Source organism: Mustelus asterias, chromosome 22 (genome assembly GCF_964213995.1).
Source record: "Mustelus asterias chromosome 22, sMusAst1.hap1.1, whole genome shotgun sequence".
Classification (NCBI taxonomy): Eukaryota; Metazoa; Chordata; class Chondrichthyes; order Carcharhiniformes; family Triakidae; genus Mustelus; species Mustelus asterias.
In genome coordinates, this window is record NC_135822.1 from 58,856,468 (window position 1) to 58,883,261 (window position 26,794).

At 49.1% G+C, this 26,794-nt stretch overlaps 1 protein-coding gene across 1 annotated transcript in view; it reads right to left on the reverse strand.

Annotated features, from left to right (window-relative positions):
* Nucleotides 1-26,794, reverse strand: part of LOC144509709 (ankyrin-1-like) — a 104,603-nt gene that overhangs the window by 45,500 nt on the left and 32,309 nt on the right. Inside the window, exon 2 of the mRNA XM_078238489.1 lies at nucleotides 18,199-18,300. Coding sequence (XP_078094615.1) covers nucleotides 18,199-18,300 — 102 coding nt within the window. The remainder of the gene's footprint in view (nucleotides 1-18,198; nucleotides 18,301-26,794) is intronic.

Below are 26,794 nucleotides of genomic sequence, written 5' to 3' on the forward strand. Positions count from 1 at the left end.
GTCGAATGCTGAACAAGACTGTACCTCTCGTTAAGAACACGAAACCAGCTCACAGAGAGGCGGGGAAAGTAGAATCGGGATAAAAGTGCCGCGTTACCCCATTGCTGAAAATGCAAATGATGCTAACGTTCTGCCGCCCCTGAGGTGGATCTGATAGTTAATATTCCCATGGAGCGCTCCCTGTAATAAGCACTGCAGTAAAGAGCATACACAGGCTGAGAGGCTGCAAGCTCGGACTCAAATAAAACATGTAGCAGACTGCAGAGCTGAACGAGGACTGTGTTTGTCAGGGATACAGGGGAATTTCCACAGATTGGGATCAGGATTTATGGCAGTCCATGGCTCACTGGTAGCTGCAGGATCACAATAAAAGCCGGCCACATCCGCAGATGGTGCAGGGAAGGGAAGGACAGGTGGCAGCACATCACAGTCTGAGTTACAGCACACACAGGCAGAGAAAGCTGCAGGGTCATAGTGAGCACTGCAGTGTCATAGTGAGCGTGAGTGTGAGCTGCAGTGTGAGCTGCAGTGTGAGTGTGAGCTGCAGTGCGAGCTGCAGTGTGTGAGTGTGAGCTACAGTGTGCGAGTGTGAGCTGCAGTGGGTGAGTGTGAGCTGCAGTGTGTGAGTGTGAGCTACAGTGTGCGAGTGTGAGCTGCATTGTGTGAGTGTGAGCTGCAGTGTGTGAGTGTGAGCTACAGTGTGCGAGTGTGAGCTGCAGTGTGTGAGTGTGAGCTGCAGTGTGCGAGTGTGAGCTGCAGTGTGCGAGTGCGAGCTGCAGTGGGTGAGTGTGAGCTGCAGTGTGCGAGTGTGAGCTGCAGTGTGAGAGTGTGAGCTGCAGTGTGAGTGTGAGATGCAGTGTGTGAGTGTGAGCTGCAGTGTGCGAGTGTGAGCTGCAGTGTGCGACTGTGAGCTGCAGTGTGTGAGTGTGAGCTGCAGTGTGTGAGTGTGAGCTGCAGTGGGTGAGCTGCAGTGTGTGAGTGTGAGCTGCAGTGTGCGAGTGCGAGCTGCAGTGTGTGAGTGTGAGCTGCAGTGTGCGAGTGTGAGCTGCAGTGTGCGAGTGTGAGCTGCAGTGTGAGTGTGAGATGCAGTGTGTGAGTGTGAGCTGCAGTGTGTGAGTGTGAGCTGCAGTGTGTGAGTGTGAGGTGCAGTGTGTGAGTGTGAGCTGCTGTGTGCGAGTGTGAGCTGCAGTGTGCGACTGTGAGCTGCAGTGTGTGAGTGTGAGCTGCAGTGTGTGAGTGTGAGCTGCAGTGTGAGTGTGAGCTGCAGTGTGTGAGTGTGAGCTGCAGTGTGTGAGTGTGAGCTGCTGTGTGCGAGTGTGAGCTGCAGTGTGCGACTGTGAGCTGCAGTGTGTGAGTGTGAGCTGCAGTGTGTGAGTGTGAGCTGCAGTGTGAGTGTGAGCTGCAGTGTGTGAGTGTGAGCTGCAGTGTGTGAGTGTGAGCAGCAGTGTGTGAGTGTGAGCTGCAGTGTGTGAGTTTGAGCAGCAGTGTGAGTGTGAGCTGCAGTGTGAGAGTGTGAGCTGCAGTGTGAGTGTGAGCTGCAGTGTGTGAGTGTGAGCTGCAGTGTGTGAGTGTGAGCTGCAGTGTGAGTGTGAGCTGCAGTGTGAGTGTGAGCTGCAGTGTGAGAGTGTGAGCTGCAGTGAGAGTGTGAGCTGCAGTGTGAGTGTGAGCTGCAGTGTGTGAGTGTGAGCTGCAGTGTGTGTGTGAGCAGCAGTGTGAGTGTGAGCTGCAGTGTGTGAGTGTGAGCTGCAGTGTGTGAGTGTGAGCTGCAGCGTGAGTGTGCGCTGCAGTGCGAGTGTGAATTGCAGTGTGCGTGTGTGAGCTGCAGTGTGAGAGTGTGAGCTGCAGTGTGAGTGTGAGCTGCAGTGTGTGAGTGTGAGCTGCAGTGTGTGTGTGAGCTGCAGTGTGAGAGTGTGAGCTGCAGTGTGTGTGTGAGCAGCAGTGTGAGCTGCAGTGTGTGAGTGTGAGCTGCAGTGTGTGACTGTGAGCTGCAGTGTGAGCGTGAGCTGCAGTGTGTGAGTGTGAGCTGCAGTGTGTGAGTGTGAGCAGCAGTGTGTGAGTGTGAGCTGCAGTGTGTGAGTTTGAGCAGCAGTGTGAGTGTGAGCTGCAGTGTGAGAGTGTGAGCTGCAGTGTGAGTGTGAGCTGCAGTGTGTGAGTGTGAGCTGCAGTGTGAGTGTGAGCTGCAGTGTTAGTGTGAGCTGCAGTGTGTGAGTGTGAGCTGCAGTGTGTGAGTGTGAGCTGCAGCGTGAGTGTGCGCTGCAGTGCGAGTGTGAATTGCAGTGTGCGTGTGTGAGCTGCAGTGTGAGAGTGTGAGCTGCAGTGTGAGTGTGAGCTGCAATGTGTGAGTGTGAGCTGCAGTGTGTGTGTGAGCAGCAGTGTGAGTGTGAGCTGCAGTGTGTGAGTGTGAGCTGCAGTGTGTGAGTGTGAGCTGCAGCGGGTGAGTGTGAGCTACAGTGTGAGTGTGAGCTGCAGCGTGAGAGTGTGAGCTACAGTGTGAGTGTGAGTTACAGTGTGTGAGTGTGAGCTGCAGTGTGTGTGTGAGCTACAGTGTGAGTGTGAGCTGCAGCGTGTGAGTGTGAGCTACAGTGTGAGTGTGAGTTAGTGCGTGAGTGTGAGCTACAGTGTGAGTGTGAGTTACAGTGTGTGAGTGTGAGCTGCAGTGTAAGTGTGAGCTGCAGTGTAAGTGTGAGCTGCAGTGTGTGTGTGAGCTGCAGTGAGAGTGTGAGCTGCAGTGTGTGAGTGTGAGCTGCAGTGTGTGAGTGTGAGCTGCAGTGTGTGTGTGAGCAGCAGTGTGAGTGTGAGCTGCAGTGTGTGTGTGAGCTGCAGTGAGAGTGTGAGCTGCATGTGTGAGTGTGAGCTGCATGTGTGAGTGTGAGCTGCAGTGTGTGAGTGTGAGCTGCAGTGTGTGTGTGTGAGCAGCAGTGTAAGTGTGAGCTGCAGTGTGTGTGTGAGCTGCAGTGTGTGTGTGTGAGCAGCAGTGTAAGTGTGAGCTGCAGTGAGAGTGTGAGCTGCAGTGTGTGAGTGTGAGCTGCAGTGTGTGAGTGTGAGCTGCAGTGTAAGTGTGAGCTGCAGTGTGTGTGTGAGCTGCAGTGAGAGTGTGAGCTGCAGTGTGTGTGTGAGCTGCAGTGTGTGAGTGTGAGCTGCAGTGTGTGTGTGTGAGCAGCAGTGTGAGTGTGAGCAGCATTTGAAGACTGTGATATATCAGGTAATCCTGCGCTGTGTATCTCAGTAAATTTGAACCCCGCAGTGAGGGACTGATCCGACTGTGAGAATAATAATTAATTTGAACGAGGTGTGTTCGGGATTAAGAGTGCGGTGTGAACTTTCTCGAAGCTAACATTCTTTGCCCTCAGATACAGCGGAATTCTGTGCACTGAGCGTGGCCAATTCTCTCTGTATAACACACATTAGTTTGCAGTTCCGGGTACTGTGCTATTCTCCAGATATTGATTTGTTTTTTTATTGCATTGTTACAGATAAAGTAAAGTTGTTTTGCAACAATAAACAGGAAAGCTTCCAGCACTCAGCAAAAAGCAATCGCCAGCATTCAAACAAACATTGTGGCCCCTCTCACCTCAGCTTCCATTCGCAGACACGTTTCATCACCTCTCCTAGATATTCACACACACACACCCCTGGTTAATATTATGACATGCTCGCAATGCGTACCAGCTCTTCACATCTTCCACTCCCCTCTGCTGTTCAAACACCCCGAAAAAACCTGGGATTGTGTGCGCACAAAGTACAGCTTTGAAAACGGAAGGCGATGGTGTCAGAATCATTTAACATGTGCACGAAACCATTTATGTATGGGCCCGCGTTTCTCTGGAACTATCTCAAGACTCTGCTTGGATATATGACTCAGAAGATTCATTGATTTACATCGTTCGCTGCTTCCTGGGTGATGCGTTTCGACAGAGAACCTCACACAATCAGACAACTGTCCAGCCCACGAGCAGCCCCTTCAGTCCTCATCTATCACCGCCGTCCCACTCTCTGACTCTGTCCGCCTCGCTCCGCGTTCCCTGTAATCCAGTTAATCCCATTCACCACCACCCGGAGGCTGCCCCCCCCGCCCCTCTCCAAGTCACTCACCACCCCGACTTGGAAGTATATCGGTCCTTCCTTCACTGTCTGAGGAAGGGTCATCCAGACTCGAAACGTTGGCATTATTCTCTCCCCACAGATGCTGTCAGACCTGCTGAGATTTTCCAGCATTTTCTGGAACAACACTCATCCTGGAACTCCCTCGCTAACAGCACTGTGGGTGTACCTACGCCACACGGACTCCAGAATTCAAGATGGCGGTTCACCCACCGCCTTCTCAAGGGGCAATTAGGGATGGGCAATAAACGCTGGCCTAGCCCAATCTCCCATTAACAAATATAATAAAATACATTATGTTACGCTGTTACTTCTCACGTCTAACAGTTCAGTCACACTGATCTTCCCCACATCTGAAATGAAGGGCAAAATAGGCTGGAAAAGTAGAAATGGAAATTTCACAGACAACGTGAGTCCGCATTTTCGATTCCCGCCTAAAACCTTTTGAGACCAGGCCACCCTTTGATTGGTGTGAGGCGCCCTTCGCCTCTTCCCTGAAGCTGCAGTGTGGAGATGCCGGAGTTGGATTGGGGTGGACAAGATGGGAGGTCACGCGACACCAGGTTACAGTCCAACAGGTTTATTTGGAATCACGAGCTTTTGGAACGCCGCTCCTTCACTTCACCTGACGTAGGAGCAGCGCTCCGAAAGCTCGTGATTCCAAATAAAGCTGTTGGACTTTAACCTGGTGTCATGTGACCTCCCATCTTTTCCCAGAAGCTGCGCTGCTGTTTCTCTGGAACTACCTCAAGACTCTGCTTGGATATATGACTCAGACGGTTCACTGATTTACATCGTTTGCTGCCTCCTGGGTGATGTGAGATCAGAGCTTTGGTCGAAGCAGTCCTTCAAACTCATTTAATATTGCTCTTTGTAAATATACTGAGTTGTTGATACTAATTTTGGTGCAATGAAGCATTAGAAATGGGAAGTTTAAAACCTTTGCACTGATTACATTGCACCATAACCTCAACATATCTCCTGACAAATGGTTCTGCATGTTTCCTCTCTTCTCTACCTGAAGTAAAGTAAGGTTTAACACTAGAATGTCTCCCCGACTGTACATCCATCACCATCACCTCAGCGTACTCCCAGCAGCTCAGAAACCACAAATCAGCATTTCACGAAATCATGGACATTTAAGCACAGGAGATCGGTGGATTAGCCATGCTAAACTGCCTCTTAGTGTCCAAAGATGTGTAGGTTAGGTGGATTGGCCATGCTAAACTGCCTCTTAGTGTCCAAAGATATGTAGGTTAGGTGGATTGGCCATGCTAAACTGCCTCTTAGTGTCCAAAGATGTGTAGGTTAGGTGGATTGGCCATGCTAAACTGCCGCTTAGTGTCCAAAGATGTGTAGGTTAGGTGGATTGGCCATGCTAAATTGACCCTTAGTGTCCAAACATGTGTAGGTTAGGTTGATTGGCCATGCTAAATTGCCCCATAGTGTCAAGGGGAGTGGCAGGTTACGGGGATAGGGTGAGATTGTGGTCAGTGCAGACTCGATGTGCCGAATGGCTTCCTTCTGCACAGTTGGGATTCGATGATGCTCTGAGAATAATTAAAAGTTATGGTCTATTGGGTTAGGGTCCCGTTCCGCCCATCAGTAGGAGCAGCTGGAGTGGTAACTCGGAACACCACCTCCTCCCAGTTTGGCCATGGCAGCTGTTGAGATATCCTGCACAGAGAGAGAGAGAGAGCTGGATTGAGCTGAGATTGGGTATCCAGCGGAGGAAACTCAATGGGTATAACCTCCACACACCTCTCTTCAGACAGTCAGCATTGACAGGGTCAGGAGAGGCGTACGGTGATGACTCAATCCTTCACTAAGGATCCAATTCCTTTGGCGATGTGACCAGCATGCAAAGGGATGCAGGAGACAATACTTGGGGAAACTGTCAACATCAAGGGCTTATTAATCCGATTCTTCAACTTTTGAAGCAAAGCTTGCAGATACTTGGCACTGATAACTGTCACCTTGGCTCACTCTAGCTCCTGTCTGCTCTACAAAACAGGCCCTTTCACTTAAGTATCAGTCAGAAATGATTCATGACAACTTTCATCTGCTTTGGGCCTTTTGTTTTTGCCAGTTTCCTGTGGATTTTTTTTCTGACCCTGCCGCGCTCTTGAAGACATGGACTTCTTTCGACTGGGGCAGCCTCAGGGAGCTGCGTCAGGTGTGCTGAAGCAGCTAGCCAGGTACAGGGTGAGGACAATCAGGGTCTCTCTTGGTGGACAATAGTCAGAGTCCACCCCCTCCCTCTCCTCACTCGCCACGATGATGTTGTTTAACAGCGAGGAGGATTTGGACTTGTCCTCACTGCTCCTGTACCTTGTCCTCACTGCTCCTGTACCTTGTCCTCACTGCTCCTGTACCTTGTCCTCACTGCTCCTGTACCTTGTCCTCACTGCTCCTGTACCTTGTCCTCACTGCTCCTGTACCTTGTCCTCACTGCTCCTGTACCTTGTCCTCACTGCTCCTGTACCTTGTCCTCACTGCTCCTGTACCTTGTCAAACAAAGAACAAAGAACAAAGAACAGTACAGCACAGGAAACAGGCCCTTCGGCCCTCCAAGCCTGTGCCGCTCCTTGGTCCAACTAGACCAATCATTTGTATCCCTCCATTCCCAGGCTGCTCATGTGACTATCCAGGTAAGTCTTAAACGATGTCAGCGTGCCTGCCTCCACCACCCTACTTGGCAGCGCATTCCAGGCCCCCACCACCCTCTGTGTAAAAAACGTCCCTCTGATGTCTGAGTTATACTTTGCCCCTCTCAGCTTGAGCCCGTGACCCCTCGTGATCGTCACCTCCGACCTGGGAAAAAGCTTCCCACTGTTCACCCTATCTATACCCTTCATAATCTTGTACACCTCTATTAGATCTCCCCTCATTCTCCGTCTTTCCAAGGAGAACAACCCCAGTCTACCCAATCTCTCCTCATAGCTAAGACCCTCCATACCAGGCAACATCCTGGTAAACCTTCTCTGCACTCTCTCCAATGCCTCCACGTCCTTCTGGTAGTGCGGCGACCAGAACTGGACGCAGTACTCCAAATGTGGCCTAACCAGCGTTCTATACAGCTGCATCATCAGACTCCAGCTTTTATACTCTATACCCCGTCCTATAAAGGCAAGCATACCATATGCCTTCTTCACCACCTTCTCCACCTGTGCTGCCACCTTCAAGGATTTGTGGACTTGCACACCTAGGTCCCTCTGTGTTTCTATACTCCTGATGACTCTGCCATTTATTGTATAGCTCCTCCCTACATTATTTCTTCCAAAATGCATCACTTCGCATTTATCCGGATTAAATTCCATCTGCCACCTCTCCGCCCAATTTTCCAGCCTATCTATATCCTGCTGTATTGCCCGACAATGCTCTTCGCTCTCCGCAATTCCAGCCATCTTCGTGTCATCCGCAAACTTGCTGATTACACCAGTTACACCTTCTTCCAAATCATTTATGTATATCACAAATAGCAGAGGTCCCAGTACAGAGCCCTGCGGAACACCACTGGTCACAGACCTCCAGCCGGAAAAAGACCCTTTATATCATAGAATCATAGAAACCCTACAGTGCAGAAGGAGGCCATTCGGCCCATCGAGTCTGCACCGACCACAATCCCACCCAGGCCCTACCCCCACATATTTACCCACTAATCCCTCTAACCTACGCATCGCAGGACTCTAAGGGGCAATTTTTAACCTGGCCAATCAACCTAACCCGCACATCTTTGGACTGTGGGAGGAAACCGGAGCACCCGGAGGAAACCCACGCAGACACGAGGAGAATGTGCAAACTCCACACAGACAGTGACCCGAGCCGGGAATCGAACCTGGGACCCTGGAGCTGTGAAGCAGCAGTGCTAACCACTGTGCTACCGTGCCGCCACTTTGTCCTCACTGCTCCTGTACCTTGTCCTCACTGCTCCTGTACCTTGTCCTCACTGCTCCTGTACCTTGTCCTCACTGCTCCTGTACCTTGTCCTCACTGCTCCTGTACCTTGTCCTCACTGCTCCTGTACCTTGTCCTCACTGCTCCTGTACCTTGTCCTCACTGCTCCTGTACCTTGTCCTCACTGCTCCTGTACCTTGTCCTCACTGCTCCTGTACCTTGTCCTCACTGCTCCTGTACCTTGTCCTCACTGCTCCTGTACCTTGTCCTCACTGCTCCTGTACCTTGTCCTCACTGCTCCTGTACCTTGTCCTCACTCCAGCTTGAGATTTGATCTGATTTATTATTGTCACATGTATTGGGATACAGTGAAAAGTATTGTTTCTTGTGCGTTACACAGACAAGGCATACCATTCATAGAGTACATAAGGGAGAAGGAAAGGAGTGAGTTCAGAATGTAGTGTTACAGTCATAGCTAGGGTGTAGAGAAAGACCAACTTAATATTTGATTTGATTTATTCTTCTCGCGTGTATTGGGATACAGTGAAAAGTATTGTTTCTTGCACGCTATACAGACAAAGCATACCGTTCATAGAGAAGGAAAGGAGAGGGTGCAGAATGTAGTGTTATAGTCACAGCTAGGGTGTAGAGAAAGACCAACTTAATGTGAGGTAAGTCCATTCAAAAGTCTGATGGCAGCAGGGAAGAAGCTGTTCTTGATCAACTTGCAATTGTACCTTTGTCTATATATGCCGTGTTTGTGAACCTACCTCTGATCGGTTGGTACGTGACCTCAGAGTTTTGTATCTTTTTCCCGACGGAAGAAGGTGGAAGAGAGAATGTCCTCGGTAGCCATGTTCTGGTTGGACCGTGCACAGTACATGCTTGCCCCGTCAGAGGACAATGGAAAGTACAACATTCTGACTCAGAAATGCTGAAATGTACTTTTCTGGCAACAGCCCAGAACTACTTTCCATTCGACCACCCTGACGTTAAAGTAGCCCAGAAGGAAAAAACACCCAGTAGAACTTGTGAGATGACTGGGTCCTGGTCCAAACTGGTCTTGCATACCCCAAAATGAGACTCCAGTTCAGACCAGCAGCAGTCATTTCCAGCTGTCTACTGGTTTTGCCCTCGGAAACACCACAGGGGTTTGCCCAAGACTACAAGGAACTACAAAGGGTCGTGCATGTAGCCCAGTCCATCACGCAAACCAGCCTCCCATCCATTGACTCTGTCTACATTTCCCACTGCCTCGGCAAAGCAGCCAGCATAATCAAGGACCCCACGCGCACCCTGGATATTCTCTCTTCCACCTTCTTCCGTCGGGAAAAAGATACAAAAGTCTGAGGTCACGTACCAACCGACTCAAGAACAGCTTCTTCCCTGCTGTCATCAGACTTTTGAATGGACCTACCTCGCATTAAGTTGATCTTTCTCTACACACTAGCTATGACTGTAACACTACATTCTGCACTCTCTCCTTTCCTTCTCTATGAACGGTATGCTTTGTCTGTATAGCGCGCAAGAAACAAGTACTTTTCACTGTATATTAATAGACGTGACAATAATAAATCAAACAACACTTTTCACTGTATGCTAATATATGTGGCAATAATAAATCAAATCATGAATCATCTGGTCTTTTGATTCATCGTCCATTGTTTGACACCTGGCAACGTTGCCCGCAGATACTCAATCACCCACTGAGTGGCTCATGCCAGGTCTCTGCGCTGCGACTGAGCCAACACATCACTTACACTCACAACGCCATCAGAAACAAAATTAAACTGCCAATTCGGAGATCCGGACTTCAAACAAGGTGGAATCACCTTGAATAAATCCGTAGCAGGGACAAATATGGGAAAAGCGTGGCAAGGAATGATGCAAATTTCAAATGATGTGGAGATGCCGGTGTCGGACTGGGGTGGGCACAGTAAGAAGTCTCACAACACCAGGTTAAAGTTCAACAGGTTTATTTGGTATCACGAGCTTTCGGAGCGCTGCTCCTTCATCAGATGAGTGGAGAGGTAGGTTCACAAACACGGCATATATAGACAAAGGTACAATTGCAAGGTAACGATTGGAATGCAAGTCTTTACAGGTAATCAAGTCTTTACAGGTACGGGCAATGAGAGTGGAGAGAGAGGGATAATCACAGGTTAAAGAGATGTGTATTCTCTCCAGCCAGGACAGTTGGTGAGATTTTGCCAGCCCAGTCCAAATGATGGGGGTTACAGATAGTGTGACATGAACCCAAGATCCCGGTTGAGACCGTCCTCATGTGTGCGGAACTTGGCTATCAGTCTCTGCTCAGTGACTCTGCGCTGTCGTGCATTGTGAAGGCCGCCTTGGAGAACGCTTACCCGAAGATCAGAGGCTGAATGCCCGTGACCGCTGAAGTGCTCCCCCACAGGAAGAGAACACTCCTGCCTGGTGATTGTCGAGCGGTGTTCATTCATCCGTTAACTATGTATGTCATGTTTGTGAACCCAACTCTCCACTCACCTGATGAAGGAGCAGCGCTCCGAAAGCTCGTGATATCAAGTAAACCTGGTGGACTTTAACCTGGTGTTGTGAGACTTCTTACTGAAATTTCAAAAGCAATTGGGACTCCAAATTCGGGACTCAGGGGAGCAGCAGTAGGCCATTCGGCCCCTCAAGCCTGCTCCTGCTGTTCAATAAGATCATGGCCTCAAATCTACTTTCCCATCTACCCCCCCATTAACTTTCTTGATCAAAATTCTATCCAAGTTAACCGTGAATATGCAATAACCCAGTCTCAACCATTCTCTTTGGAAGAGATTTCCACAGACCAACGAGAGATAAAAGTATCCTCATCTCGGTCCAAAAGGGGAAACTTCTTAGAATCCCTACAGTGCAGAAGGAGGCCATTCGGTCCATCGAATGGACCAACAACAATCCCGCCAAGTTCCTATTCCCATAACCCCATGTCTTTACCCTGCTAATCTCCCTGACACTTTAAGGGACAATTTAACACGGCCAATCCACCTCACCCGCACATCTTTGGACTGTGGGAGGAAACCAGAGCACCCGGAGGAAACCCATGCAGACACGGGGAGAACGTGCAAACTCCACGCAGTCACCTGAGGCCGGAATCGAACCCGGGTCCCTGGAGCTGTGAGGCAGCAGTGCTAAACCGCTGTGCCACCGTGCCGCCCCAGTGTTTGATCTGGGCTTAGCTCTTATTCTTAAACTGTGTCCCTGAGTTCCTCTCTCACAAGAGGTAACACTCTCCCTGTATCTATCCTATCAGGTCGCTACAGAATCTTATATGTTTCAATAAGATTACCTCCCCTTCTTAGAGTCAGAGTCATACAGCACAGAAACAGGCCCTTCGGCCCACCATGTCTATGCTAACCATCAAATACCAATCTATACTGATCCCACTTACCAGCATCCATAGCAGGCTATGCCTTGGTGATTTAAGTGCTTATTTAGATGTTTCTCAATGCTGCAATAGTACCTCCCTCCACCACCCTCTTGGGCAATGCATCCCATATTTCCACCATCCGCTGGGTGAAAAGACTTCTCCTCAGATCCCCTCTAAAGCACTCACTCCTCACCTTAAACCTCTGCCCTCAGACACCTCTACAAAAGATTCTTACCATCTACCCTATCAACGCCTCTCATAATTTTGTACACCTCTATCAGATCCCTCCCCACCAGAGAAAGCAATCCCAGCTTCTCCTCATAGCTGGAACTTTCCATCCCAGGCAGCATCCTGGTGAATCTCCTCTGCACCCTCTCCAATACAATCACATCCTTCCTCTCATGCGGCGACCGGAACTGCACACAGTACTCCAGCTGTGGCCTCACCAATGTTTTATAAACTTGAACCAAGACCTCCCTGCTCCCATATTCCCTGCCCCGGCTAATGAAGGCAAGCATTCCATACACCTTCTTCACCTACCTGCCCATATGGCCACCTTCAGGAATCCATGGACTTGTACTCCAAGGTCTCTTTGTTCCTCAGCACTCCCCAGGGACCTACCGTTCATTGTGTATATCCTACCCTTATGAGACCCATAAGACATAGGGGCAGAATGAGGCCACTCGGCCCATCGAGTCTGCTCCGCCATTCAATCATGGCTGATATTTTTCTCATCCCCATTCTCCTGCCTTTTCCCCATGACCCCTGATCCTCTTATTAATCAAGAACCTATCTATCTCTGTCTTAAAGACACTCAATGACCCGGCCTCCACAGCCTTCTGCGGCAAAGAGTTCCACAGATTCACCACTCTCTGGCTGAAGAAATTCCTCCTCATCTCTGTTTTAAAGGATTGTCCCTTTAGCCTGAGGTTGTTCCCTCTGGTTCTAGTTTTTCCTACTCGTGGAAACATCCTCTCCACATCCACTCTATCCAGGCCTCGCAGTATCCTGTAAGTTTCAATAAGATCCCCCCCCTCATCCCTCTAAACTCCCAACGAGTACAGACCCAGAGTCCTCAACCGTCCCTCGTACGACAAGCTCTTCATTCCAGGGATCATTCTTGTGAACCTCCTCTGGACCCTTTCCAAGGCCGGCACATTCTTCCTGAGATAGGGGGCCCAGAACTGCTCACAATTCTCCAAATGGGGTCTGACCAGAGCCTTATCCAGCCTCAGAAGTAGATCCCTGCTCTTGTATTCTAGCCCTCTCGACATGAATGCTAACATTGCATTTGCCTTCCTAACTGCCGACTGAACCTGCACATTAAGAACAAAGAACAAAGAACAATACAGCACAGGAACAGGCCCTTCGGCCCTCCAAGCCCATGCCGCTCCCTGGTCCAAACTAGACCATTCTTTTGTATCCCTCCATTCCCACTCCGTTCATGTGGCTATCTAGATAAGTCTTAAACGTTCCCAGTGTGTCCGCCTCCACCACCTTGCCTGGCAGCGCATTCCAGTCCCCCACCACCCTCTGTGTAAAATATGTCCTTCTGATATCTGTGTTAAACCTCCCCCCCTTCACCTTGAACCTATGACCCCTCGTGAACGTCACCACCGACCTGGGGAAAAGCTTCCCACCGTTCACCCTATCTATGCCTTTCATAATTTTATACACCTCTATTAAGTCTCCCCTCATCCTCCGTCTTTCCAGGGAGAACAACCCCAGTTTACCCAATCTCTCCTCATAACTAAGCCCCTCCATACCAGGCAACATCCTGGTAAACCTCCTCTGCACTCTCTCTAAAGCCTCCACGTCCTTCTGGTAGTGTGGCGACCAGAACTGGGCGCAGTATTCCAAATGCGGCCGAACCAACATTCTATACATCTGCAACATCAGACCCCAACTTTTATACTCTATGCCCCGTCCTATAAAGGCAAGCATGCCATATGCCTTCTTCACCACCTTCTCCACCTGTGACGTCACCTTCAAGGATCTGTGAACTTGCACACCCAGGTCCCTCTGCGTATCTACACCCTTTATGGTTCTGCCATTTATCGTATAGCTCCTCCCTACATTATTTCTACTAAAATGCATCACTTCGCATTTATCAGGATTGAACTCCATCTGCCATTTCTTTGCCCAAATTTCCAGCCTATCTATATCCTTCTGTAGCTTCTGACAAGGCTCCTCACTGTCTGCAAGTCCTGCCAATTTTGTGTCGTCTGCAAACTTACTGATCACCCCAGTTACACCTTCTTCCAGATCGTTTATATAAATCACAAACAGCAGAGGTCCCAATACAGAGCCCTGCGGAACACCACTAGTCACAGGCCTCCAGCCGGAAAAAGACCCTTCCACTACCACCCTCTGTCTTCTGTGACCAAGCCAGTTCTCCACCCATCTAGCCACCTCCCCCTTTATCCCATGAGATCCAACCTTTTGCACCAACCTACCATGAGGGACTTTGTCAAACGCTTTACTAAAGTCCATATAGACGACATCCACGGCCCTTCCATCGTCAACCATTCTGGTCACTTCTTCAAAAAACACCACCAGGTTAGTGAGGCATGACCTCCCTCTCACAAAACCATGCTGACTATCGTTAATGAGTTTATTCCTTTCTAAATGCGCATACATCCTATCTCTAAGAATCTTCTCCAACAACTTCCCCACCACGGACGTCAAGCTCACCGACCTATAATTTCCCGGGTTATCCTTCCTACCCTTCTTAAATAACGGGACCACATTAGCTATCCTCCAATCCTTAAGAGAATCTTGAACCAGGACTCCCAAGTCCCAAAGTGCATCACCTCACACTTATCAGGATTAAATACCATCTGCCATCGTTCTGCCCAGTTTGCCAGTTGATCAATGTCAGTCTTTAGCCTCACTATCCTCCTCACTATCAACAACACCACCAATTATCATGTCACGTGCAAACTTACCAATTAGACCTTCTACATCCACACCCAAGTTGTTAATGTCTGTGACAAACTGTGAAGATCCCAGCATCAATCCCTATGATGCACCGCTGTGGTACAGGCTTCCAGTCACAAAAGCAGCCCTCCACCCTAACCCTAACCCTAACCCCTTGTCTCATATTTATTAACAAGCCAATTTTGGATCCAATTTGCCAACTTGCCTTGGATCCCGTGGGCCCTAACCTTTCGGGGGACCAGTATTCCAGATGGGACTTTGTCAAAGGTTTTACTGATATCCATGTAAACCACATCAACTGTGCGACCCTCATCAATATATTTAATTCCTTTTCAATTAAATTAGTCAGACTGGATCTCCCACCAACAAACCCGTGTTAGCTATCCCTGATCAATCCCTAACTTTCCAAATTAATCCTGTCCCTTAGAATTTCTTTCCAATAATTTCCCTATCATGGACATTAGACTAACTGGTCTGTCATTACCTGGTTTATCCCTGCTGCCCTTCTTGAAGGTACCAAATTAGCTATCTTCCAGGCACTGACCTTTCACCTGTGGCTAGCGAAGATTAAATGTCTGCATCAGGGTCCCTACAATCTTATACGCAATCTCCCTGGCCTCTCATAGCAGCCTGGGTTACATCTCATCAGGCCCTGGGGATTCATGCACCTTTATGCCCACTAAAACATCTAATACCACCTCCTTATTAATCTTAACATGCTCTAGAACTTCATTGTCCCACCTGCAACAACACCTCCTCCACGATCATCCTCAGCACCGGTGCCCCACAAGGCTGTGTTCTCAGCCCCCAACTATGCTCCTTATACACCTGTGACTGTGCGGCCAAATTCCCTTCCAATTCGATTTTCAAGTTTGCTGACGACACCACTGTAGTGGGTCGGATCTCAAACAATGACGAGACAGAGTACAGGAATGAGATAGAGAATCTGGTGAACTGGTGCGGCAACAATAATCTCTCCCTCAATGTCAATAAAACGAAGGAGATTGTCAGTGACTTCAGGAAGCGTAAAGGAGAACATGCCCCTGTCTACATCAATGGGAATGAAGTAGAAAGGGTTGAGAGCTTCAAGTTTTTAGGTGTCCAGATCACCAACAACCTGTCCTGGTCCCCCCCATGCTGACACAATAGTTAAGAAAGCCCACCAATGCCTCTACTTTCTCAGAAGACTAAGGAAATTTGGCATGTCAGCTACGACTCTCACCAACTTTAACAGATGCACCATAGAAAGCATCCTTTCTGGCTGTATCACAGCTTGGTATGGCTCCTACTCTGCCCAAGACCACAAGGAACTACGAAAGGTCATGAATGTAGCCCAGTCCATCACGCAAACCAGCCTCCCATCCATTGACTCTGTCTACACTTCCCTCTGCCTCGGGAAAGCAGCCGGCATAGTTAAGGACCCTACGCACCACCTTGGGTATTCTCTCTTCCACCTTCTTCCATTGGGAAAAAAGATACAAAACTCTGAGGTCACGCACCAACCCACTCAAGAACAGCTTCTTCCCTGCTGCTGTCAGACTTTTGAATGGACCTACCTCGCATTAAGTTGATCTTTCTCTGCACCCTAGCTATGACTGTAACACTACATTCTGCACTCTCGTTTCCTTCTCTATGAACGGTATGTTTTGTCTGTGTAGCGCGCAAGAAACAATACTTTTCACTGTATACCAGTACATGTGACAATAATAAATCAAATCTCCTGTGACAATGCCTTTCTCATCAGTGAATACTGATGAATAATATATATTTAAGACCAAGCCAATGTCCTCTGGCTCCACACACAGATTTCCCCTTTGGTCTCTAATGGGCCCCACTCTTTCCCTGTTCATCCGCTAGCTCTTAATATACTTAGCAAATGCCTCGGGGTTTACCTTAACCTTAGCTGTTAATGATATTTCGTGGCCCCTCCTTGTCCTCCTAATTTCTATCTTATGCACTTCCCCTACACTCTCAATAGTTCCTGAAGGGTGTGACACTAGGATACATTGAAGAGATTTTTTTTAAATCATGATCTCTGCAGCTCTCACAGTCAGTGCTTCTCAGCTCACAGCCTTTGCTGATGTCATTATGTTGCCGGGCTGACTACGATGAGTCCTTTTATTGCTACTTGAGTGGCTTAAATGAGGGTGTTTGTGTTTACTCTGGGATTAGTTTTACGATCCTGCATTGTTAGGAGGACGGTCATATGTTTTTGGGCAAGATTGTTTCCCAGTGAGATTAAGGTTTCAGTTTCAGTTTGGAGCTGCAGGTTTGAGTTTTAGTTTTAGAAGGGACAGCAAATTAGAAAGAAGTGTTTTCCCTCTCTCCCTGTTATTTTGAAAATTCCGTAGGTTCGCTGAAAACAAGATCTATTGTTCCTGATGTGTGAGAATCTGCTGGTGTTGGGGGCTGGATCAGAGTGTCTCTGGTGTTTTGGAAACTGTCTTGTCTTCATACTGTTCACAGTGAATCCAGAGAACTGCAGACTTCAACCAAAGGACTCAATTTCTTGTATCACGTGAGCAGTAGTCTGTGCTGTGTTAAACCTGTGAAAAGGGTGTTTTGTCTATGGGATTGGTTTGATTGGAACATTGTAGAGATATTCACGAAGGGTGAAACATTATCATGATTGTCTGTTTCTTGTTTGTAATTGATAAAAGTTCTTGCTAATTTTCTGACTGTACATGTTGACTATATTCCTAAATAAACTGTGTTTGATAAAAGCTCCCTAGTGGGTCACTGGAATCATACCTGAAGTGGAACATCTCATGTCTATCCTGGCCAAGTTCAAGAGGCAAAACTTATGATCCAGGCCATCTCCATAGAACACTTCAGAGTTTCTGACCTGAACCGTAACAAGGGCCTCCCCGGTTTTTCATACTCTGTACCTACCATATATTTGTTTTCTTTTCTTTATCAAAGCCCTGAGATCCCTTGATATCGAGAGTTCCTTGGACTGCCACCCTTGACTTTCACTCTTGGAGGAACACACTGGACTCACCACATAAACACAGTGACTACAAGAGCAGGTCAGAGGTTAGGAATATTGTGGCGAGTAACTCACTTCCTGACCCCCCAAAGCCTATCCACCATCTACAAGGCACAGGTCAGGAGTGTGATGGAATATTCCCCACTTGCCTGGATGGGTGCGGCTCCAACAACACTCAAGAAGCTCGACACCATCCAGGACAAAGCAGCCCCGCTTGATTGGCACCACATCCACAGACATCCACTCCCTCCACCACCGACGCTCAGTGGCAGCAGTGTGTACCATCTACAAGATGCAATACAGCAACCCATCCTTCAACAGCACCTTCCAAACCCACAACCTCTACCATCTAGAAGGACAAGGGCAGCAGATACATGGGGAACACCACCACCTGCAAGTTCCCCTCCGAGCCACTCACCATCCTGACTTGGAAATATATCGCCATTCCTTCGGGGTCAAAATCCTGGAATTCCCTCCCTAACGGCATTGTGGGTCAACCCACAGCATGTGGACTGCAGCGATTCAAGATGGCGGCTCACCACCACCTTCTCAAGGGGCAACTAGGGATGGGCAATAAATGCTGGCCTAGCCAGCGATGCCCTTGTCCCACGAATGAATAAAAAAAACATTGGCCTTGAACTCTCATGATTTCACTTTGAAAAAGACTCCCACTTTCCAATTGTAGATTTGGTCGCTGCCTCCAGTCTACCTCAGCCAGATCCTGCCTATTGAGATTGAAAATCGGCCTCCCCCTGCAATCCAGACACTTGATTGCTGGACTGTCCTTCACCCTTTCTTCTGCCCTCCAGTGTTGAGGTGTGAAATGCGGAGGCCTCAGCCTGACAGGGTAAATACATAAGCAAGACAATGCACTCACCTGGTTACACGTGTTAATCTCCGCCCCATTCTTCAAGTAGTCCAGCAGTTTGTCCAAGTTCCCCGACCGGGCAGCCCTGAGGAAACTGGTCGCAGCGTCTGCCTGAGAGAAAACACAGGAACACAAACTGGTCACTCACAAATCCTCAACTCCGAGCTACAGAATGTTAGGACTGGGTTAACAGACCTTCCAATTAAGTCCTAATTTGATGTCAATAGAAATAGCAGTCAGTGATATATAAAAGGGGCCATGGGCAACACTGGGTTGTTGGTGGAGGATTGTGTGTGAAGTTGGATCAAAGAAATAAAGGTATTTTATGAAACAGAACCCGGGTCTCCTTTACTCTACAGCCAGCAAGAGGCTCAAACACAGAAAGTGCCTCTCAATTTGTGCAAAGCTACACAGAGGAGGATGCATTGTGTACATTCAGCTTGCATCAGTTACATCAGGGTATCTGCTTTGAATATTGCAACTTCGATTCAGATACAACCTCAAAAGACACCAACATTTTTCTATTATCTTAATGTCTCCATTTCAAGTGAAATTCTAATTATCCATTGATATCTTCCTGGTAAATATCTCTTATTCCACACACACTAATTCACTAATCTTTCTCATCCCACCCTGAGGTCCAATTATCCACTGATATCTCCCGGATAGAAATCTCTTATCTCGCGTGCCGTATTCTTTCCACTTCTTACTTGTGTGCCCCAATGTCCTGTAGTGGTGAGTGTTATCCCTTCACCTTCTCAATTCCCTGTTGCTTACAATACCGCGCGGTTTACCAACTCTTCTCCAGGGAAGTGGCCCTAACCCACAGGCCTTGCTTCTCTCTGGCTTCCTCTGTTGAGAGAAAAGGTTGAGTTTTTTTTTCTACGAGATGCTGCGGACTGTACGTCCGTGTTGAGCAGCCAATATCTCAAGTCAAGTTGGACAAGAAGCTGTCAGCAGTGTGGCGCTGGAAGATGGTGGCGATGAATGGGCGATGCCCGCATGTCAAACGCCATTGATAAAATGCCAGTGATCCAATCATTCAGTGTGATTGAGTGAATAACAGAAGCAGACTGTGTCAGCAGCACAGACCAACAGTGCAAAACACCCGCTGTAGGAAGCACGTCCAAACTGGTGGATAGCTATTGCAACCTGCGACCAAGGATCATCGTCTTCTGTCTCTCAGTCAGTGATAACATCCCCTCTTGTCCCCACAGAAGGCTGGGGAGTTAACTCACTCAATATACTTGAAAAAGAAATAAGACCATAGACCATAAGATTTAGGAGCAGAATTCAGCCATTTGGCCCATCGAACCTGCTCCACCACCAATCATGGTTGATAAGGTTCTCAATCCCACTCTCACGCCTGATGCGCGATTGATTCACACGGGAGGCTAGGACGTACCCGGGAATAAAGGCTTTTATTCACAACAAGATTGGAGCACACTACTTAACAATATTATCCCAGACTAAGGGCTACTAGGAAGTAGCAGTGACCTTTATACTCCTGTAAGAAGGCGGAGCCGAACGGAGTGTACCACATAAACAATAATAACAGGTGGAACACCCAAACCCTAACCCCAACAGTAACAAGAGTAACATATGTACAAGTACCCATAGTGGTAACCATCTATGGTTCACCACACCGCCTTTTCCCCATAACCCCTGATCGCCTTATTAATCAAGAACCTATCTATCTCTGTCTTAAAGACACTCAATGACCCGGCCTCCACAGCCTTCTGTGGCAAAGAGTTCCACAGATTCACCAAACCCTCTGGCTGAAGAAATTCCTCCTCATCTCGGTTCTAAAGGGTCGTCCCTTTACTCTGAGGCTGTGCCCTCGGATCCGAGTCTCTCCGACTAATGGAAACATCTTCCCCACATCCACTCTATCCAGGCCTCTCCGTATTCTGTAAGTTTCAATGAGATCCTCCTCCTCATCCTTCTAAACTTCATCGAATACAGACCCAGAATCCTCAGGCGCTCCTCATACATCAAGCCTTTCCTTCCCGGGATCATTCTTGGAGCGCCCGGGGGAAACCCACGCAGACACGGGGAGAAGGTGCAGACTCCGCACAGACAGTGACCCGAGCCGGGAATCGAACCCGGGTCCCTGGCGCTGTGAGGCAGCAGTGTTAACCCACTGTGCCACCGTTAGAGGTGGAAAGAGGAGGTCCGAGTGGTGGCGAGAATACAAGGTCAGGAACTCATCGGCACAACCAAATGCTGACGGCATCTGCCCATCTTGTGAAGTGATGGACTGTGCCCAGAGTCTATGCCACTTCTGTATTGAGTATGGTTTGCTGCGACAGTCCCTTCCACAGCTGGAACACCTGGACAGAGTTGGCCCAAGAGCGACTATGTTTTTTTTCCTCCAGCAGGTTCTTTTGTGTGTCACCTGGTCATTTCTTTGTTTTCCACACCCGTTCCAACTTGACTCCAGGCACTCCAGCCCCTGCAAGGGCTTCACAAACACCAATTCCAATCAACTTGGAGTCATGCTTGCAGACATCCTTACATCACAGGCGTGGGCAACCTGTTGTTCTTGTGCCAATAGAAAGCTCAACACTGAGCATGTCTTTAAGATGTACTTGTACATGTGAACAAGACATGTACATGTCTTTTGCAACGTACTTTATGGGCGGCGCAGTGGTTGGCACTGCTGCTTCACGGCACCAGGGACCCGGGTTCAATTCCCGGCCTCAGGTCACTGTCTGTGTGGAGTTTGCACGTTCTCCCCGTGTCTGCATGGGTTTCCTTCGGGTGCTCCAGTTTCCTCCCACAGTCCGAAAGACGTGGATTGGCCATGCTAAATTGCCCCTGAGTGTCCCAAGATGGTAAGAAGCCTCACAACACCAGGTTAAAGTCCAACAGGTTTATTTGGTAGCCACTGGCTTTTGCTGCCAAATAAACCTGTTGGACTTTAACCTGGTGTTGTGAGACTTCTTACTGTGTTTACCCCAGTCCAACGCCGGCATCTCCACATCATGTCCAAAGATGTGCAGGTTAGGTGGATTGGCCATGCTAAATTGCCCCTTAGTGTCCAAAGATGTACAGGTTAGGTGGATTGGCCATGCTAAATTGCCCCTTAGTGTCCAAAGATGTACAGGTTAGGTGGATTGGCCATGCTAAATTGCCCCTTAGTGTCAGGGAGACTGGCAGGGTAAATACTGGGGTTACGGGTATCGGCCTGGTGGGATTGTGATCGGCGCAGACTCGATGGGCCCAATGGCCTCTTAATGGGCGGCACAGTGGTTAGCATTCCCAGCTTGGATCACTGTCTATGCGGAGTCTACACGTTCTCCCCATGTCTGCGTGAGTTTCCTCCGGGTGCTCCAGTTTCCTCCCACAGTCCGAAAGATGTGCGGGTTAGGTTGATTGGCTAAATTGAGCCTTCGTGTCAGGGGGTTAGTAGTGTAAATAAGTACGGTTATGGGGATGGGCCCTGGGTGGGACTGTGGGCGACGCAGACTCGATGGGCTGAATGGCTTCCTTCTGCACTGTAGGGATTCTATAATAAGATGCAGCCATCATCATTCAGATGACACGACCCAGCCAACAACACTGACAAGAGGGTAAACATGCTGGGGGCCCTGACATACTGGTGTATTTCCATATTCAGCAGTGTGTTTTGCAAAGAGATGCCCATTATTCATCTGAGGCAGTGGAGGTGGAAGCTGTCTAGACACTTTTCATGGCTTACATAAGTTGTCCATGCCTCTCGAGTGTAAAGGAGGGTGCTGAGAACACTCTCCTTCCTGGACTTCCTCCTCTTCTTGCCGCTCTTCGATGGTGGCTCCCTCTGGTGTCTTTCTCTGGCACCCTTCTTGGAAGCTTGGACTTTCTTTTCTCAGGCATGGTGTGTGAGTGTGTGTGTGTGTGTGTCTTGAGACACAAGCCCCTTCCTTCCAGCAGAGACCCAGGCGTTCACGGAGACGCTGCAGCAGCAGTGCCGCTCTTCCCCCTTCGCTGACTCCATGCGGAATGCCATCGTCTCCAATCTCTCGACTTGGCGAGACAGTCAGCGACCTTGCGGATGTGGTGGGCTCCCCTGTTCCCCAATGACAGGGAAATTGGGAATGGCGCTCAGAGCTTGCTGAGCGACGGTGCTCTCCGTGGTGTAGAGTTTGAGAGCGCGCTTCGTCCATCTTTCCGACTGCTTGCTGGACTCAGTGATGGCCATCCCTTGCTTTTGTCTTTAGCTCTGACGATGGGTCATCCAGGCTCGAAAGGTTGGCTCCATTCTCTCTCCACAGATGCTGTCAGGCCTGCTGAGTTTTTCCAGCATTTTTGGTTTGTGTGTGTCTTCGATGGGGCTGATTTGGTCGGCGTGGTGTCTGTTGCTTCCTCGAGACGTCACTCTTCGATGCCTGGATTCTGCACCAGGTTAAGATGCAGTTGCAGCAGGTAGTGACTGGTGCAGTTCTGAGCAGTCTGCGCTGACACCCCAGTCTCCAGGCGCTCCGAGTGCCTGGGCCTCATTCACTGGGGTCTTGCTTTTCCATTCTGAGGCCTCCTCCTGCTGGTAGCAACTGGTTCGATCTCAGTGGATGAACACAAGGTCTGAACCTCCTCTCCATCCCAGACTGTTACCGGGGAGGGGGCCGGGAGCTCAGGGACAAAAGATTGGAACGGGGAACCCTAAAGAATGTCTTCAACCTTCCCAATCATTGAGGAAATGCTCACCCAGTGCTGGAAGGCTGCTTTGAGAGACAGAGGGAGAGGGGGTGTTTGTTTTCTCTCCCTGTGCCAGGGTGGAATCCCAGCTACATGAATATGTGGGCAGAGGGCTATTTCTACTCTCTCGGCCCTATAAATAGACACCATCAGTTAGAAGTACTGCAGTGCCAGTACTATGAGTCACACATCTCCGCAGACCCTCCCACTGCATTCACACGAGCCACTGAAAGGTTAACACTGACAAGATTAGAGATAAACAAGTCGCATGCGCAAAGAATCATAGAATCTTGACAGGGCAGAAGGAGGCCATTTGGCCCATCCAGCACCGACCACAATCCCACCTGGGCCCCATCCCCATAACCCCACATATTTACCCTGCTAATCCCCTGGCATTAGGGGCAACTTAGCATGGCCAATCCACCTAACCTGCACATCTTTGGACATTAAGGAGCAATTTATCTAACCTGCACATCTTTGGACACTAAGGGGCAATTTATCTAACCTACACATCTTGGGACACTAAGTGGCAATTTAGCATGGCCAATCCACCTAACCTACACATCTTGGGACACTAAGGGGCAATTTAGCATGGGCAATCCACCAAATCTACACATCTTGGGATACTCAGGGACAATTTAGCATGGCCAATCCACCTAACCTGCCCATCTTTGGACACTAAGGGGTAATTCAGCATGGCCAATGCACCTAACTTTATAGAACCTTAGTTGGATCGCACTTAGAATATAGTGTTCAATTCTGGTCGCCACACGACCAGAAGGATGTGGAGGCTTTGGAGAGGGTGCAGAAAATATTTACCAGGATGTTGCCTGGTATGGAGGGCATTAGCTATGAGGAGAGGTTGGAGAAACTTGGTTTGTTCTCACTGGAATGACGGAGGTTGAGGGGCGACCTGATAGAAGTCTACAAGATTAGAGAGGCATGGACAGAGTGGATAGTCAGAAGCTTTTTCCCAGGGTGGAAGAGTCAATTACTAGGGGGCAAGGTTTAAGGTGTGAGGGGCAAGGTTTAAAGGAGATGTATGAGGCAGATTTTTTACACAGAGTAGTGGTGCCTGGAACTTGTTGTCAGGGGAGGTAGTGGAAGCGGATATGGTAGTGACTTTTATGGGGCTTCTTGACAAATACATGAATAGGATGGGAATTGAGGGATATGGTGCCCGGAAAGGGAGGGGGTTTTAGTTCAGTCGGGCAGCATGGTCGGTGCAGGCTTGGAGGGCCGAAGGGCCTGTTCCTGTGCTGTAATTTTCTTTGTTCTTTGTTCTAACCTACACATCTTTGGACACTAAGGGTCAATTTAGCACGGCCAATCCACCTAACTGCACATCTTTGGAGTGTGGGAGGAAACCGGAGCACCCGGAGGAAACCCACGCAGACACGGGGAGAATGTGCAGACTCCACACAGACAGTGACCTGAGGCCGGAATCGAACCGGGGTCCCTGGCGCTGTGAAGCAGCAGTGCTAACCACTGTGCCACCGTTAACAATAACCCAACCCGCTCTCTCAGAGGACCACTGCTTTGTAACCATCACACCAATTAGAAGCAGAAGTAGGCCATTCGGCCCCACGAGCCTGCTCCGCCATTCATTAAGATCGCGGCTATCTGATCGTAACCTAACATTACTGCCTTAGTCAGAGTCATGCCCTCTGCAGGACTCAAACTACTTCACCGTTCCAAGATCAGGCCAGATGCAAAGGGGCATCTCTCTAATTCCAAGCTGTACACTCCTGTCAGCTGCATCGCAATGACTGGGAGTGTGACATCCCATGTTTAAAGTTTATTTATTAGTGTCACAAGTCGGCTTACATTAACACTGCAATGAAGCTACTGTGAAAATCCCCTAGTCGCCACACTCCGGCACCTGTTCGGGTTACACTGAGGGAGAATTTAGCACCGAACCAGCATGTCTTTCAGACTGTGGGAGGAAACCAGAGCACCCGGAGGAAACCCACGCAGACACGGAGAGAATGTGCAGACTCCACACAGACAGTGACCCCAAGCCGGGAATCGAACCCGGGTCCCTGGCGCTGTGAGGCAGCAGTGCTAACCACTGTGCCACCGTGCCATCCATGGTACAACATCTCTACACCTTCCACTGACCAATCTCCGTGTCCAGCTGGTCCGATACCAGTTGGACCAGTTCGATACCATTACCAATCCAGGGAAGATTACCAAGCCTCCATTTTGAAACGTTCCAGAAGGTTCCCCGTCAAAAGATCCAGGAAAGAAAAAAGGTGCTGCGCTCACAACGCTTAAAACTGACCCCAGAAATGCTGCCTTAATTCATCCGGCAAAATAATCTCTATTAGTGCCAAGTGTCCACTGGATACATCAAGACTGAGATCAAACACTCTGAGAAAAGACCCTTCACTGCACCTGCACCTGATTCACAAGGTGGGCGCTGTGGATCTTGGGGAATTACCAGTGAAGCAATAGCTAACTCGCGCTGCTCCTGTACCAATAGCTGCGGCAAGATTTCAGAGCAAACAAACAGAACAAAGAAAAGTCCAGCACAAGAGGCCCTTCGGCCCTCCAAGCCCGTGCTGACCAAGATGCCCCAACTAAACTTAAAGAAAAACCTTCTTCCCTTACTCGGTCTGTATCCCTCTATTCCCTCCCTATCCATGAACCCATCCAGATGCTGCTTAAATGTTGCTAATGTGCCTGCTTCCACCACCTCCTCTGGCAGCGCGTTCCAGGCACCCACCTCTCTCTGCGTGAAAAACCTCCCCCACACATCTCCCTTAAACTTTCCCCCCTCATCTTGAACCCTGTGCCCCCCTTGTAATTGACACTTCCACCCTGGGAAGGAAGCCTCTGACTATCCAGCCTGTCTATAATTTTGTAGACCTCTATCAGGTCTCCCCTCAGCCTCTGTCTTTCCTCACAGGTTAATATCGATCCCAGAAATGTTGGTCGGAGACTCAAACCCTGACAGTTAACGGACGGCTGGTTTATTGCACAAATTGTGAATGACACAGAGTCCTGATATTGGTTATAAAATGCCCTTCCGTTAGTTTAATTCTTGACACTAAATTCTACCCCTGCAATTTGATCTTAAGCATCAACTTTCCCCGCCGTCGCAATCTTGTAACCCTCTGTCAGATCACCTCCCATCTGGACAATCGGAGGCCCAAATCTCTCAGAGACTCACCTCACTGCCTGCCCTTGGACAATGTGAAGAGTTGCTGCTTCTTTTCTCCTTCTTTGCCCCTCCTGGCTCTGGGTGACCACAAACCGGACCCATTGCTCAAAACACTGCCAGTGATGAGTTTGCATGACATTTGAGTAGCTTTCGAGACTGTTCTTCAATGTCCTATCGGATCTTGTTGATTGCTGCTGTGCAATTAGTTTGCGATATTTTGCGTTGGCTCAACGAAGTTTAAAGTTTTAAAGTATATTTATTCGCGTCACAAATCGGCTTACATTAACACTGCGGTGAAGTTACTGTGAAAATCCCCCAGTCGCCACACTCCGGCGCCTGTTCGGGTAACACTGAGGGAGAATTTAGCACCTAAACTGCACACCTTTCAGACTGTGGGAGGAAACCGGGAGCACCCGGAGGAAACCCACGCAGACACGGGGAGAACATGCAGACTCCACACAGACAGTGACCCCAAGCTGGGAATCGAACCCGGGTCCCTGGCGCCGTGAGGCTAACCACTGTGCCACTGTGCAAAGTCTTTGAGATTGCCTTCAACTTTCTCTTGAGTGTTTTCAGCGCCTTTCACGAGTATGTTCTGTGTCACTCAGATTTTCCTCCTGAATCTAACAGTTTATGTTCTGTGAGAAATTCCACCTGGGGCGGTACAGTGGTTAGCACTGCTGCCTCACAGCGCCAGAGACCCGGGTTCAAATCCCGGTTTGGGTCACTGGCTGTGCGGAATCTGCACATTTTCCCCGTGGG